Source organism: Pelophylax lessonae (assembly GCF_965119305.1).
Source record: "Pelophylax lessonae genome assembly, chromosome: 2".
Taxonomy (NCBI): domain Eukaryota; kingdom Metazoa; phylum Chordata; class Amphibia; order Anura; family Ranidae; genus Pelophylax; species Pelophylax lessonae.
Genome location: NC_138769.1, coordinates 355,807,108 through 355,824,908, shown reverse-complemented (window position 1 = coordinate 355,824,908; position 17,801 = coordinate 355,807,108). Strand labels below are relative to the sequence as shown.

Below are 17,801 nucleotides of genomic sequence, written 5' to 3'. Positions count from 1 at the left end.
TCACAAAGCGCCCTATAGTTTTTAGGTCCCGAGTGAATATGGATAAGGGGCCAGGAACACCATCCACAAACCACATCAGCGGGGAATAACAGAACAGGTGTATCAGACTATTTATAGCAGATAAAAAGCATTTGTTTTAAACAAAATGGCCGCTGCGTGCAGCAAAAGTTCCCATCCTACGTGATTTGCCACAAATGGATGTCATCAGTTTGTGACAAAATGTGCAGGGCGGGAGCTGTGACGTATGACGTCAGCACGCTGGATGCCACAGCCATTTTGTTGGTCTGTAATCACTGGAGATTGAGATACCAGCAAGGCTGGGGGTGATTAACAGTTTTTGGATCTAACAACTATAAGGCGCTTTGTGACCACTCTATAAGTTGAGTGTCCTCCTCTGGTAAGCTGCTTGGCTATATCACGGTGGTGCGGAGCGTGATCATTTCACACTAGAACAATTTTGACATCATCTGTAACATTTAGCGCTGCATGTATATTGATATAAAAGGGAAATATAGCAAAGCTTTTTTATACATACTGCTATGGATCACAGGAGTGCAATTCGTTCTGTACTCATGTGACCCATGTTTAGCCATCAGCGGGCTAAAGCCTGCCGACGACTATAACAGAGCCAGTCCAGGCTCTGAAAGGATCCCAACCACATGGTTTGGATCCACCCAGGACCCTGGACTGGTGCCTGGCTCAGCCTCCCAACAATGTACCAAAAGCCTGAGCCAGCCCCTGCCATCCCCTCCACAGCCCAGTAAGTGCTGGAGGGGCAGAGCAGAGAGCCGCTGACTGACAGTCCCCGGTTACCTGCTCAGAGCGGAGGGGGAAAACTGACTGATCAGCTGTGTTTGATTGCTCAGTTCTCACTGCAGAGCCGGCAGGGGACAGATGCAGCATCGGATTGATGCTGTATCCACCACGGTGGGTATAATTTTTATTTTTTTTGCAAAGCCCATACTTCTCTTTTAGTGATTTTTTCCAAGAACATGCAAATGATTGGCTTTAAAATATGTTTCTAACTATGTTACATACCGGCAGTCAGCAATCTAAATCATTTTAGAAAAACAGATAAAATATTTTATCATTTTATATAAGTGAATGTACATTTTATCTTCAGTGGCTTTTCAAGTTGTTGTAATAAATTTCACGATAAACCTGCAATTTTGCAATTTTTTTTGTTAGAAAATTAACAGTTTAATATTTTATACTCACCTATGAGAGAAACAGCACTGAGAGGCACAATTAGAGACAGTGGAGCAAAAGCATAGGAAGAAAACACCCCCGTTTCTCCCAGTATCGCCAAAAAGAGACCGAGCCACCATGTCTTTGTCTTGAAGTAGACACGAGGGTCTTTGGAACTAGCCAAACGTATATGGCTGTATTTCTAAACATTGAAAAATATGGTCGTTAGCAACTGTCACGATAATAATGTAAGGAGTAGTATAAATGTCAAACAAGGCAATGCATCCTCAGTAATGACACTACTATTTAGTTAGGTGCAAACTAGATGAATTTCCTGCAAACTCAAATTCTCTCTTTCCTATGTCCATGCTTCGATATTGAGATTATTGGAGGGACAAAACAGCATGCTACTGCAGGCTACAGTGCGCCAGGGTCAAGATTATGGACAATAAACTATTTACACATTCTTAACAGACATAAACAAGCTCTTAGGTGAGTCATAACTCACCTCTAGCTGCTCTTAATATGAAGGTATTCTCTATCAAATGTCCTCAAAGATCACAACAGAGTATCTGAAGTTGGCTTTAGTCTAACAGCTTAGACCTCGTTCTCATGGGTGGCAGAGGGGCAGCAAAAACAGGCTGTTGCTCTGCATTTTTACCACACCTGACCACCTTACCCTTACATCCTAACTTTGCCAGCATACACATTGCCACGGTTGCATTGCGTTCATACAGCATGTCGCTTTTGGTAGGCAGTACTTCTGTCAAAAGCACAATATTCAAGTGAATGGGACCACCCCGCAATCCTGTCTAATGTACACTGTGGCAGAGGAGTTTCCACCCAAAAAATAAGCATTCAGGAGGAGGCATATATTCTTTAAGCTGCCTGTCAACCGGCTCTGAGAAGCAATCCATTGCAGATCGACGACCAAAAATGTTGGGCTTGTTAGCCTGCAAAGTCCTATTTAGGGCTTAGGTCTTAAGTCTTAAGCTTCCGCACCCCCCCCCCCCCCGATTCTCCAACACCTCTCCCCCTGCCGGGAGGACACAATGACTCCGCGGGAGGAATTCCTACATTAATACTGAATGTGTGGATGAGGGCATCGAGCAATTTTCTTTCTTGCAACATGTGATATGCAGCACTGATAAGCAGGGTACTGATAATCAGTGTGCTGATTTTCATTGTAAATGTCCCGTCACAAGATAGCCGGGTATCGCTCATGCCGTTCAACATTTATTTACATGTGATCAGCTTTGGTTGGACACAGCCGACGACATGGTAAAGGGCCATGGTGGTTGGCCCTTTACCGTGACCTGTGATCAGCTGTGTCTAAAAGGACACATCAATCACAGAGTGCGTCCCAAGGCGGGGTTCTGGGAGGACGTCAACAGGCGCCCTCCCAGAACTGGATGACTGTGCTGTAGCAGTCTTTCAGTTTTAGTGCAGAAGTCCAGGTGCCACGACGCAAGTTCTAGTCAAGTCATGACTACTGCATCAACAAGATCTTTGTGCTATCCAAGCGTTTCTGCACACAAAAAAGCACCGAGTACAGAAATCCAATTTGTCAGTGAAGAAAAAAAACATGCTAACTTCCCTTTGCATTGAGAAGATGCCTATTGACACCATCATTGAGGAAAGTGGAAAGATGGCACTGGACCCGAAGGGTTATCTTGCTGCTATTGTTATCTTAAGGTATGGATGTTGGTGTAAATGATCTGGTTCCTGGGCAGGCAGCTTCTACACTCCAGAGGATCTCCACAGTCTCCTTGGCTCGTAGCGTAGTATAATCAGAATTGATATGGAAGCTCCACACCACTGCTAGGAGGTCCAGATACAACTAGTCACGCGTACAATCCAAAAAAGTAGCCAGCGGGTTTTGGGGGTCCAGTTCACTTCTGGCTTGTTCACATTGTTGTCAGTCAAGCCCTGATGAAGGGGGCTCTTGGATTCCCCAAAAGGCGTTGGCTACTTTTTTGGATTGTACCCCTGACATTTAATGGAATAAAGTTGTATCTGGACCTCTTTGTAGTGGTGTGGCACTTCAATGTCAATTCTAGTGACACCACAGGGTTCGACAAATTCCAGGCACCAGCTCGCCATGGCGACTAGAAATTGCATCACGGCACCTTGGCTTTTGTCAGCCGCCCACGCTATAGCCAAAAGATGGCTACAGCACAGTCGTCCAATTCTGGGAGGGTGTCTATTGATGTCCTCCCAGAACCCCCCTCCCTGGGGCATGCATCGGGCGTATTCTTTTTTACCCCAAATTTTTGGCCTTTTTTTCATTCATTTAGCAAAAAATTAAAACCCAGCAGTGATCAAATACCACCAAAAGAAAGCTCTATTTGTGTGAGAAAAAAAAAAGACAAAGTTTCATATATTGGTACAGTGCTGTACAATCACGCAAAGTGCGACAGCACTAAAAAGGTGAACACTGGTCTGGGCAGGAAGGGGGTGAAAGTGATCAATAGGAGAGTGGTTAAAAAAAACTGTCTCCTAACTTTTGTAGCTGGCTTCTAAATTCACAGCAAATTTTTCAAGCCCTTTGACACCATCAGGTCAGACCCAACAGAAAACGGTGGGACCCTGGTAGACCCCTCTACAGTCCAGAGAAGTCCGGTAAGAAAGGTTCTTCATGGAAAACATGTGGCTAAAATGCTATACTTCAAGTGACTTGAATATACAAAAACTGGTTTGGGCCACAATGGCAGCAGGTGCTCTGGATTGGTAGGTTCCTTGCAGGAGTGGGGATGCATTTCTGCACACAGAGTTGGGGATTTGGTCAGAACTAATGGTTTCTTCAATGCAAGTACAGGCAGATACTTAATATGCAATACAATAAGCAAGGTGCTTGATCATTCTAAAATTAATTCTGTAGCAGGACAAGGACCCCAAACATACACCCCTCACATTTTTGTAAACATTTTATTATATCTTTTCATGTGACAACACTGAAGGAATGACACTTTGCTACAATGTAAAGTAGTAAGTGTACAGCTTGTATAACAGTGTAAATTTGCTGTCCCCTCAAAATAACTCAACACACAGCCATTAATGTCTAAACCACTGGCAACAAAAGTGAGTACACCCATAAGTGAAAATGTCCATATTGGGCCCAATTAGATATTTCCCCTCCCCTATGTCATGTGACTCGTTAGTGTAACAAGGTCTCAGGTGTGAATGGGGAGCAGGTGTGTTAAATTTGGCATTATCGCGCGATCTCTCTCATACCGGTCACTGGAAGTTCAACATGGCACCTCATGGCAAAGAACTCTCTGAGGATCTGAAAAAAATAATTGTTGCTCTACATAAAGATGGCCTAGGCTATAAGAACATTGCCAAGACCCTGAAACTGAGCTGCAGCATGGTGGCCAAGACCATACAGCGGTTTAATAGGATAGGTTCCACTCAGAACAGGCATCGCCATGGTCAACCAAAGTAGTTGAGTGCACATGCTCAGCGTCATATACCAGAGGTTGTCTGAGGGAAATAGAAGTATGAGTGCTGCCAGCATTTCTGCAGAGGTTCCAGGGGTGGGGGGAGGGGGTGGGGTCAGCCTGTCAGTGTTCAGATCACACACCGCAAACTGCATCAAACTGCATGGCTGTCATCCCAGAAGGAAGACTCTTCTAAAGATGATGCACAAGAAAGCTTGCAAACAGATTGCTGAAGACAAGCAAACTAAGGACGTGGATTACTGGAACCATGTCCTGTGGTAAGATGAGACCAAAATAAATGTATTTGGTTCAGATGGTGTCAAGCGTGTGTGGCGGCAACCAGGTGAGGAGTACAAAGACAAGTGTGTTTTGCCTACAGTTAAGAATAGTGGTGGGAGTGTCATGCTGGCACTGGGGAGCTACAGTTCATTGAGGTAACCATGAATGCCAACATGTACTGTGACATACTGAAGCAGAGCATGATCCCCCTCCCTTCGGAGACTGGGCCGCAGGACAGTATTCCAACATAACGACCCAAAACACACCTCCACTGCCTTGCTAAAGCAGCTCAGGGTAAAGGTAATGGACTGGCCAAGCATTTCTCCTCAAACTGAAGGTGTAGGAGTGCAAGGTCTCCAACATCCACCAGCTCCATGATATCATCATGGAGGAGTGGAAGAAGACTCCAGTGGCAACCTGTGAAGCTCTGGTGTACTCCATGCTCAAGAGGGTAAGGCAGTGCTGGAAAATAATGGTGGCAAAATATTGACTCTTTGGGCCAAATTTGGACATTTTGACTTAAGGGTATACTCACTTTTGTTGTCAGCGGTTTAGACATTAATGGCTGTGTGAGGGGACAACAAATGTACACTGTTATACAAGCTGTACACTCACTACTTTACATTGTAGCAAAGCATCATTTCTTCAGTGTTGTTACATGAAAATATATAATAAAAGTTTTACAAAAATGTGAGGGGTGTACTCAGTTTTGTGAGATACAATACAGCCAAAGCGCTAAGGAATTATTTTCAGCAAAAAGAAGAACAAGGCATCCTGGAAGAGATGGTTTGGCCCCCCATGAGCCCTGACTGCCACAATTTTGAGTCTGTCTGGGATCACATGAAGAGACGGAAACAAATGAGACAGCCTGAACCCACTGAAGAACTGTACAGTAAAACTTTGGATTGAGAGTAACTTGGTCTTGTTTTGCAAGACAGGCAAATTTTTTTAAATAAAATTTTGACTTGATAAACAAACAATGTCTTGATATACAAGTAGCATCATGTCACAACTAAGTATAGAAGAGAAGAGAGGTGCCTCTAAGTGTAGCAATGTGATAGGTTGTGTAACCATAAAATGTCCATCCACAAATGGCAGCCTCCACAAGGGGATTAGAAGCAAAATCCAGCAGGAGCTACAGAGTATAAAAGAGAAGAGAGGCGCCTCTAAGTGTAGCAATATGGTTACATTTAACCACTTCGGACTGGGAGGTTTTACCCCTTTAATGTCCAGGCCATTTTTTGCAATTTGGCACTGCGTGACTAACTGGTAATTGCACGGTCATGCAATGCTGTACCCAAACAAAATGTATGTCCTTTTTTTCCATGCAGCCTGTGAGCTGAACGAGAAAAAAAGAGAACCTAACAGATTTCGCCATTCACATCAAACTTCTAGACGTTTGGAAGAACCTACTTGTAAAATTCCTTAAAAATTGTGTGCAAGTGTACCTAGGAGAACTGATTCTGTTTAAAAGATTTGAATTATATTTTTTATTCGGTTTATGCACTTAGTAGGTTGTTACATGATAACTAAAAACTATTAAAGTGGTATTAAACCCAAAACCAAAAAAATGGATTATATACCCATCATTAGATGTGGTGGCTGCATCAGTTTTCATTTCTTAGGCTTTTTTCCCCTGGTGAACTGTCCAGTAACACACCTCCTGTATTAGAGTGGTTGAAGGAGCACAGGGGGCACCTTTGGACAGCAGCATTGTCAGTCTGAGGGAGGAGGAGAGTGTTGGATGGACTAGCAGATTTAGATACACTAACATATGCATGCCAAACTCCAGATCCCACTGCAGTTACAGCAAGTTTGAATAAATTAAAGCTGATCATTGTAAGCACCCCTGTCAGTGGTAAATGATTTGTCTTAACATTTGCACAGGAGCTTGTTCTGTTGAAAAAGAACAGATTTACTGACTGGATCACCAGAAAAAAATAAAAGAAAGAAAGCCTGAAAAAGAAAACAAATACTGTACAGCCATAACATTTAAAGATTGGTAAGCTGCAATATAATAAAAGGTTTCGTTTTTGGTTAAATACCACTTTAAGCACCTGAACAAAAATGAAATCTGTCAAGTAAATCAGGTTCTAGGAGGCGATGTAGGAAAAAAAAGCTAAGAAAACCAGCTATTTTCTGCTTGCTCTAGCCACCCTTTTAACGTGACAATTTTGAATAATTTCTTACCTGAAGATTGAGTGCAATACTGATAACAAGATGTCCAAATATGGCCAGCAGAGATCCAATAAGGTTGTCCTGAAAATACATTTTGCAATGAATTAATGCATATTGTATTACTAAGTTTTGTTACTATCAACAGTCAAAAGGGAAGGTGGAAGTGCTCACTGGCAGACCACCTGGTCACATGATTGAACAGTATGACGTGTGTGGGTGAAACGCATTAGAAAGGCATGGCTTAGGAGGGGACAAGCTAAAGCCGATCGTCATATTATCTGAGTCAGCCGGTGTGCGCTTCCGCGCTCTCTTTTAAATGCCCCATTATGTCTTTTGAAATATGTTATAAAAGTACAACTCATATTATGATAAGGCTTCGCACAAATAGGTGCTTGTGTAAGGATTCCCAACACAACCCCGGGAATAGATGTTTATACAGTCATTCAACTACATGAAGATTGTAAAACATTACTGCAAACTGCAGTTCACTTAGGTAAAAAATGTAAATGTTACTTATCAATGGAAAACCTGAGCCCGGGACAATGCACACAACCACCTTGATAAAATTAACTTCATATTAGAACCCCTCCTTTTTGACATCAGAGGTCATCCTACCTAGTGATCGACCGATATCGGTTTTTCGTTGCCGATACCGATATTTTGGTCAATGCATATCGGTATCGGACGATATTTTTGTACATTTAAACATTTTTTTATTTTTTTTTACTTTACAGGTACTCTTTATGGAGGGATCTGGGGGTGTAAAAGACCCCAAACCCCTCCTCTGCACTTAAAAGCATTCAAAACCCAAAGTTTGGCTGTTTTGAATGCTGTAATTTTTTTAAATCTGGCACCAGACAGTACCCGGAAGTGATGTCACTCATGACATCACTTCCGGGTTTTTGCATGGAGACCTGATTAGAGCCAAATGCGGCTTTGACCGGGTCTTTGGCGGCCGGGCAGGCTGGTTGCCCGGGTCTCCCGGGAGACCAGGGCGAGCCAGGAAAGGTGGCGTCCCCTCCCGCTCCTTGTAATGACAGCCGAGCGGCTTCTCAGCCGCATTGGTTGTCATTACAAGACAGCCGACCATTGGCTATGGACGCCGGTACCGGGTGATGCCTCTAGCTGCAGGCATCACTCTGGTACAAGCACTTTCCCGAAATATCGGTAACCTCCCGGGCCGATTCCGAAATATCGGGGAAAGTGCATATCGGCCCCTGATATAACGGCTTTGCCTATAATCAGTCAATCTCTAATCCTATCACATCAGTGTTCCCCTCTATATGTCAGAGGCCCCCCCATCAGAAATTCCCATATACATGAGAACCCCCCATGACATCAGAGTCCCTCCCTTGGATCACAGGGTAATCTCATTCGGCTCTGATCCAGGGCAAACTGGGTCTCGTGCAATGTATGTAGCACAAATGTATCACTTAATATCTTTTTTTTTTACATCCAAGTACCCAGGTAAACAAGCCCTAATGTAGTGTTCAAAGAAAGAGCAAGAGAGGAGCCATTTTTAGATGGCTAAAAAAGCCAGGAAAGTCACCTGGCTATTATACACATCTAGCTGTGAGTCAAATTGAAAGGAGTTGTATAGCCAGGAAGGTTTTTTATCTTATTGCATTAAGATGAAAAGCCTTCTGTGTGTAGCACCCCCCCCCCCCCAGTACCCCTAATACACACCTGTGCCCCCTCTCTGTCCAGTGATGTCCACCAGTCCCTCGGCCATCATGGGACTCTCCCTTCTTATTGGCTGAGATACAGCCGTGGCGCCACTGGCACCCTGCGGCTGTCAAAGCCAATCAGGAGAGAGAGAGGGTGGGGCCAAAGGGCAGCTCTGTGTCTGAGTGGACACATGGAGCTGCAGCTCAGCTTGGGCGCCCCCCTAGCAAGCTGCTTGCTGTGGGGGCACTCAATAGGAGGGAGGGGCCAGGTGCAGGAATGAGGGACCTGAGAAGAGAAGGATCCGGGTTGCTCTGTGCAAAACCACAGAGGAGGCAAGTACAGTAAAACCTTGGATTGCGAGCATAATTTGTTCCGGAAGCATGCTTGTAATCCAAAGCACTCTTATATCAAAGCTAATTTCCCCATAAGAAATAATGGAAACTCAGATGATTCGTTCCACAGCCATTTATTCATAAGTCCTTCAGTTTATAGTCCATATAAAAAGATTATAGCATTGCGATAGGTTATATAACCATAAAAAGTCCATCCACAAATAGCCACTTCCACAAGGGGATAAGAAGCAAAATCCAGTAGGAGCTACAGAGTATCAAAGAGAAGAAAGGCGCCTCTAAGTGTAGCAATATGGTTCCATTTAATGAAGGTACAACATTTAGCAACTCACATGGTTGATGAATAAAACAGGCACATCTAAGTATGCAGGCATCCGGGGTAAAACTGTCCAGATGGACTATCTTCTGCACCGCCGGCTGCCAGTCTGTAATCCTGACCGGGAAGACCACCCTGCAGTAAAGGGATCTAAAAGCGAGGGGCAGCATGGAAGGGATGACGTAGATGGCGGTGCGGAGGATGGTCTATGTGGACAGCTTTAGCCTGGATGCCTGCATACTTAGATGTGCCTGTTCCAATCATCAACCATGTGAGTTGCTAAATGTTGTACCTTCATTAAATGTAACCATATTGCTACACTTAGAGGCGCCTCTCTTCTCTTTTATACTCAGCTGTGACTTGAAGCTACTTGTATATCAAGACATCGCTTGTAAACCAAGTCAAAATTTATTTGAAAATTTTGCTTGTCTTGCAAAGCGCTCTTAAACCAAGTTACTCTCAAACCAAGGTTTTACTGTATAACATGTTTGCTGTTATTTTTTATTTATTTTTTTTTAAATGAGATTTTACAATCACTTTAACTACTTTTACTAAAATAATGCAGGAGGAGACATTCTCTTACCCATGTCACTTTAGCTTTTACTTCATGGCATCTGCCCATTCTCTTTTGCAACTTCTTTGCACAGAGACCTACCGCAACCTTCCTTCTAACCACCTTGTAGCACACATCTGAAGTTTCTCCTTTTTTAAGCATCTCTCAATTACATGGTTGGTGAATATCTGTGTCCGATAACAAGCACTTCCAAAACTCAAAAGAGCTCATTGCTAACCCTTAATAAATTATTTTATGGAAAAACAGGTAACCAAATTCTAGCTGCAGTTTTGTAGCACAAATTAAAAGTGGTTGTAAACCCTCACATATACCCAGTGAAGTGGCTGGCCTCAGGTGATACACAGAGATGAAACAAATCCTCCTACATGAGTTGTACCTGTTTGACTACAGCAGGGGTCTCCATACTTTCCAAGCAAGGGGCTGGTTTACTGTTCTTTAGGCTTTAGGGGGGGCCAGACAGTGGCCATTGGGAGTAGAAAACGCCCCAGCATCAGTGCCCCATCATTGGTTTTATTGGAAGGAATACAGCCTTATTGATGGTTTTACTGCGGCAGGTCGGCTCTGTTACGCGAAACTACGTACCTGCACGTTGCTTCGTGTAACAGATTGTGGGGGGCGCGCGCACCCGCCAATTGGCCAGACGGGGAGCCAATGAGCGGGATCAGCGGACACGATGTCTGCCGGGCACCAGCGATCGCTCCCCATGGAAACAGAACAGCAGTCTGCCCATGTAATGAAGGCAGACCGCTGTTCAATCAGTGATGAACACAGGGATCCTATGTTCATCCTATTTAGGAACACACAGGCCTCTGTGTTCATCCAGTGAATAGAACTTCCACACACAGTTAGAAGGCACTCCCTAGGAACACACTTGATTACCCCTGGTGTTAACCCCTTCCCTGCCAGTGTCATTAGTACAGTAACAGTGCATTTTCTTTAGCACGGATTACTTGTAGTAATGTCACTGGTCCCCTCAAAGGTGTCAAATCTATCCGCCGCAATGTCGCAGTTCTGCTAAAAATTTGCTGATCGCCGCCATTACTAGTAAAAAAAATAAATAAATAAAAATGACATAAATCTATCCCATAGATTGTAGACGCAATAACTTTTGCGCAAACCAATCAATATACACTTATTGGGATTTTTTTACCAAAAATATGTGGCAGAATACATATTGGCCTAAACTGATGAAAAAAGTAGTTTTTATTGGGAACGTTTTATAGCAGAAAGTAAAAAATATATATTTTTTTTCCGTTTATAGCGCAAAAAATAAAAAACTGCAGAGGTGATCAATAACTCACCAAAAGAAAGCTCCATTTGTGGGGGGGAAAAAAAAAAAAAAAAGGAAATTAATTTTATTTGGGTACAGCATCGCACGACCGCGTAATTGTCAGTTAAAGTAACGCAGTGCCATATCGCAAAAATGGCCTGGTCGTTAAGGGGGAAAATCTTCTGGTCCAGAAGTGAAATTATTTAAAACAAGACTTGTAACCAACAGCAGTTATGTGCTCAATGGCTTAAGTAATTTGTACTTGTTTTATAAAAATTACAGTAAAATAAAACATTGGAAGCAGATACCGCATTCTTTTACATTTTAAACTACTAACAGAATCATTTTTCAGGAATGTTATCAGTGCAAATGATAGCTTAGCAGAAATAAATCAAAAAGTTTGTACCGGTGTTCCGTGAGAATTACCTACCCGTGAGAAAAACCTACCCTCGTCACTTCCGGTTCACGGCAGTCTGTGTAACGCGAGCAGTTACATTAAAACAGCTGTGCTGCACTATGAGTCATCTCCGCTCCTGTCCCGGTCACTTCCCTGCTCTCGGCTACTAAATATAAAAGCGGCGGCGGCTGTATGAAAAGATAAATCACGGAGCCGCCAGCCATTTTTATATTTACTAGCCAAGATCAGGGAAGTGACCGGGACAGGAGCGGAGATGACTCATAGTGCAGCACAGCTATTTTATGTCACCGCCGAGTCGGTAGATTTTTTTAACGGACACCGAGATCGTTTCAGACTAGTGCGCATGCGCACTAGTCTGATCCTCAGCTCTTCCATTAGGTATCCGGGGCTGTGAGCATGCGCACTGCTGCGCTGCTCAGCTGTTCCTGGCCGGAAGTGACGAGGGGTAGGTTTTTCTCACGGGGTAGGTAATTCTCACGTTACACCGGTTCAAAAAGCGATTACCCAGAAATCCTACAAGTAGCACCAAATGCTCACAAAACATTTTCTCTGATGGACCATGACTTGCCTGCCAATTTATCACAGTTCACTTCTGCTTTTCAACTGTTGCCACGATTTGCTGCAACATGGGAGCCATCTGCAGCACATTTATCATCCTTTACAGCAAGGTTTCTCAACCGGGGTTCAGTGGAACCCTAGGGTTCCTCCTGAGGGTGCTAGGGGTTCCTTGAGCAATGTGCAACTTCTGCTTCTCAGATAGATTCCCAATGACACCATTGTTCCTTTAAGCTATCTGTAAGGAGGTAATTCTTCCCAATACCTCTCACACTAATGTATCATGAGTTGATAGATGTTAATTTTTTAGCAGGGGTTCCCCGAGACCAGAAATTTCAAGGGTTCCTCTGTGTTGAAAAGGTTGAAAGCCTGCCTTACAGAGAACTTTTAGACCCTTCACCTCTTTTAAGGCCTAGAATTATCTGGCAACACAGAGTCCACTGCCTCCATAATTCCAAGGGGTACTTCTACTTTTTATGCTTAGTTCAGTATAACAGTTTGAAATGTATGTAAATACATAACAGGAATAGCAGATAGCAGGTGCAGAGGTGAAACCGGGGATGGGGCATGTGAGAGTATGGTGGGGGAAGGCAATTGCAGTGGTGAAAGTGGAGCGGTCAAGCACTGTCAAGAGTGGGTGACTGTGCAAGCTCAGTGTTGAGGGAGGATGCCATGCAGGGGTGGCGATCAGAAGGTTGGAGCTGCAGGTGTGTTGATATATTGAAGGGTGGGGGTCATATATGTTATGTGATAAACAACTGGGGAAGGTCCCTTTATTGCATGGCAACATATTGCTAGATGACACTACACATGTGTAGAAAAAAAAAAAAAAAAACAGTTGTTAGTAAAATGGCAGCGGTTTTCTGTGCTTACACAGTAACATCCAGTTTTGAGATTGTTCTTCACATGCACAAACTATCACCATCATCTTACAGGCGACAAATTGTTCTCTGCTTACAGACAGCCCCCCTAACACTGTATGTGTATAAAAAAAATGGCGCCTCCTAGTGTTAAAAATGATCTAAAAGTACAAAGAAAACAGCAGCCATCAATTTTGGTGAAACCAAAACAAAATAATTACATTTATTTTGAGGCGCTGTGTAATGGTCTAATAAAATGTAAATCACAAAGTACTGAGTGCTGTATGATGGTGTAATAAAATAGAAATCACAAAGTGCTGAGTACTGGATGGAAGATTGTGCATATGAATAAATACAACGATGCAATCAAAAAAACAAGTAATAAAAATCAATGTAAAAAAGCCCATTACAATATCCGGATCATCAAATCACCAAAAAGTGCCAGGTGCTCAGTAATCTTCTCAAAAAGCGCTAGTGCTTGGTGCTCCTCCACCCATTGATATAAAGGGCCACTCACCAGAAGACTACGCGACTCTAGGACAAAACTCGCTTGTCTATTGATCCAGTTGAGAAAACCTCCATAATAATGCGACAAAATCACTGGGTTGCCCCCTTTGGCTGCAATAGAGGGTAAAGTGCTTGTTCCACAATAGGTAGTATAGATAGCAAAACGTCCCCAGAAAATATAAGAAACGGATAATTGCGCAATACCATTTTATTAAGTAAAATTGATTAAAACTAGTACATAGTATTCACATGTAAATGTGCCAACAAGCGGCACCCACTGCAACAGCTGTATGTATCCGGAACGCCACTCAGTCACGGCGTGCATTCCAATGATTGGAACGCACGCCGTGACTGAGCAGCGTTCCGGATACATACAGCAATATGAGTGCTTTACATGTGAATACTATGTACTAGTTTTAACCAATTTTACTTAATAAAACGGTATTGTGCAATTATCCATGTCTTATATTTTCGGGGGAAGTTTTGCCATCTATACCATCCATTGTGGAACAAGCACTTTACCCTCTATTGCCAGCCCAAGGGGGCAACCCAGTGATTTTGTCGCATTGTTATGGAGGTTTTCTCAACTGGATCAATAGACAAGCGAGTTGGGTCCCAGAGTCCCGTAGTCTTCTGGTGAGTGGCCCTTTATATCAATGGGTGGAGGAGCACCAAGCACTAGCGCTTTTTGAAAAGATTACTGAGCACCTGGCACTTTTTGGTGATTTGATGATCCGGATACTGTTATGGACTTTTATACATTGATTTTTATTAACTGTTTTTTTGATTGCACCGTTGTATTTATTCATATACACCATCTCCCATCCAGTACTCAGCACTTTGTGATTTACATTTTATTACAGCATCATACAGCACTCAATACTTTGTGATTTACACTTTATTACACCATTACACAGCGCCTCAAAATAAATGTAATCCTCTAACACTGTGCATGTTTTAAAACCAGTTACCCCAGTGGATGCATGGGGGGTTGCCGCCATATTGCTGACAACATTGTGTGTGCATGAGAGTTTTGCGTCACCCCCTACTCAAAAGACTGCTGCTGGTTGCTACTGCACTTGCAGGAGATTTTAGTGCTTTCCTAAAAATGGCTTTGCTACGGCTGCCATCCCTCACCAGATTTCACCCCAGAAAAGTCCAGGGCTAAACTGATTATTTAAAATAAATGCCTACTTCAGGTGCCTGAACATTAGTTCTTGTAAACAGCTTTATTTTTATTCTAGATCTCCATTTTGATCATTTTATCTCAATTTCAACCTGAAAACTAAAATGGCTTTACTTCCTGTATTCTTCTTCTACATACTTCTAGGATTATAAACACAAACTGAGGTGACCTCCAGAATGTTGTATAAACAGACGATACAATCTTCAACATTTATAAAGCAATGGGGGATAGGTATATAAAAAAAAAATGTCCATTAAAAGTGAACTATAATCTTAAAGTAACACTAAACTCTGGTAAAGAAAAAAAAAAAAAAAAAAATCTATTCAAAACTAATTCTTAGAAAGTTAGGTTCACCATTTAAAAAAAAAAAACAAATGCATTTTTTGGCAGGTAAATGTTTATTTACAATTTAATTTTTTTATTTTTCGGGAGCCTGGAAAGCATTGGACCAGCGACCAGCAGGTGCAGACTGTCAGTGTAAGCTGTCTGCCCCTTTACCAGGCAGTTTTAACCAACTACCACAACGCTCAACAGTGCCGTGGTAATTAATTGAGAACTACAACTTGTAGTTCATTCATTCATTAATTTTCATCAGTACCTTTTATTGCTCTCAGGCTCCTCCAAGTTACTTTTTTTTTGCTGCTGTTATCGGACTTCCTATTAGAGGATGGCTACATTCATTCTTCATTGTCACTTTAAGCAAGCAGTGTAACATTAAATTTTTAACCACTTGCCTACTGTGCACTTATACCCCCCTTCCCATCCAGACCAATTTTTAGCTTTCAGCGCTCTCACACTTTGAATGACAATTGCGCGGTCATGCTACACTGTACCCATATGACATTTTTATCATTTTTTTCACACAAATAGAGCTTTCTTTGGTGGTATTTAATCACCTCTGGGTTATTTTTTACAAAAAAAAAGAAAAAAGACAGAAAATGTTGAAAAAAAAAAGTTTTTCTTATTTTCTGCGAGTAAATTTTGAAAATAAATAAATTTTTCTCCTTCACTGATGTGCACTGATGAGGTGGCACTTATGGGCACTGATGAGGTGGCACTTATGGGCACTGATGAGGTGGCACTTATGGGCACTGATGAGGTGGCACTTATGGGCACTGATGAGGAGGTACTAATATGCCGCACTGATGAGCACTGATAGGCGGCACTGATAGGCGGCACTGATGGACACTGACGGGTGGCACTGATGAGCACTGATGGGCAGCACCATCAGTGCCCACACTCAGTGCCTATAGTGCTGCCAGTCAGTGCTCATCAGTGCCTAGATGAGCAGGCACTGATGGGCACTGACTGGCAGCACTATGGGCACTGATTGTGGACACTGATGGGGGGCACTGATGGGGGGCACTGTGGGCACTGATGGTGGGCACTTTGTGTATGTTTTTTACTTTGTGTAATCAGGGCACTGGTGATCAGTGCCCTGATTACATTCTTCTATGTCCCCGGCGGCTGATCGGCTCTCCTCCTTCCTCACACTGCAGTCTCTGTGTGAGGAAGGAGCGCTGACGATGAGAGATGATCTCATATGTTTACATATGAGATCATCTCTCATTGCATGGGCCGATCACGTGGTAAATGGCGGCTGTGATTGGCCATTTACCACGATCTGTGATTGGCTGTGTCCAAGTGACACGGCCGACACAGATTTTTCCCGATGCGCGCTCGCGGGATCGCACGGGGAGACTGTTTCTGGGAGGCCGTTTAAAGACGGCCTCCCGAAAATTAGAGTCCGCGCTGCAGCCGTCTTTCGGCTATAGCGAGGACCGGAAGTAGTTAAAACTGTACTATACTATGATCATATGTTTTCTCAAGATAACCGCATGCTTGTCTTGAACTCTGTTCGTGAGGATTATGTGGATTACAAAAATATAACATTTCCACATCCATTTTGCCTTTAAATAAACTTCAGTACAATAGATTTAAATGAAAACTGTCATGAAAGCAACATGGAGGATGCCATTGCTATACTCCCCACCTAAAAATTCTAGTTTTCTGGCCAGTGTGCTTCAATACTCTGACCACTGATCTGGGACAAGTCTCCAACTTTCCTGATGTCCATACTTGTTTCAGGTCAGTGATGCAGAAACTACTGAATGGGTTCATATAAAAGCCAGTCAAGTAGCATTTTAAGAAATATGTCAACAATAGCAGCACCAACAATCTCCAACATGATAATGCAGCTGTAGTATTGACCTGCTGCCTCATCTGGATGTTAACACCTGGGCCTAAAACACAACCATGTAATTATAAGAAATGTTTAAACCTCAGGACATTTCAGAGGTAGACTTTCTGGTTACACACAGATTGTGCAATCACCTTTAGATTTGTCAGCAACTTTGTAGTGCAAGGGTCTGCCTGACTGGTTACAAACTGAATGAACGGTTTAGAAAACCCCCCACAATACATGGTTCGGGCATCTCTTGAGCTCTGATGAAAGCAACCCAGTGTTACCATATGTATGCTGGATTAGCTGAAATATAATTATCCAATGATTACAAGTCAAAGATGTGGTACCTTGTAGGAAAAATAACTGTCTCCAGGGGATAGGGTAGTGGTGGCATCCAATTTCTCTATTTGCACAGCGGGAATGCCCGTTTTCTCCATTTTCCTTTCAGTTGGTGATACTTCTACAGCATCCTCAAATCCAGTCTTAAGACATGATCACCAGCTCTCATACACAGTAAACAGTCCTGCTTTGTCATCATAGGCGTCTCTTCATCTGTGCGAATATACAGGTAAAATAGCGTCCTGGCCTAAAATATGAAGGGACAAGAAAAACACATTAAGGCTACATTAAAACTTCACAAGAACATATTGTCATGAATTCAATCAAAATAATCATTCGGTGTAAATATCTCTTCATAATAAATAACTAGAAAAATATCAGCACTTTAATGGCCCGTACACACGATCCGAAAATCGGATGAAAAATAACGCTTGTGAAAGGATCGGACGATAATCTGATCGTTAGTACACAGCTTATGAGAGGCGATC

General features: G+C 42.8%; 1 protein-coding gene across 2 annotated transcripts in view; it reads right to left on the bottom strand.

The window, feature by feature from the left end:
* The window catches only part of NIPAL3 (NIPA like domain containing 3), a 66,200-nt gene extending 48,654 nt beyond the window's left edge, over positions 1 to 17,546 (bottom strand). For both annotated transcript variants that reach the window (XM_082246519.1, XM_082246520.1), the window contains exons 1-3: positions 17,322 to 17,546; positions 7,098 to 7,166; positions 1,219 to 1,390 (exon numbers count right to left, since the gene is read on the bottom strand). In XM_082246519.1, coding sequence (XP_082102645.1) covers positions 1,219 to 1,390; positions 7,098 to 7,166; positions 17,322 to 17,411 — 331 coding nt within the window. In that variant the 5' untranslated portion in view covers positions 17,412 to 17,546. The remainder of the gene's footprint in view (positions 1 to 1,218; positions 1,391 to 7,097; positions 7,167 to 17,321) is intronic.
* Between the last annotated feature and the right edge of the window lie 255 nt (positions 17,547 to 17,801).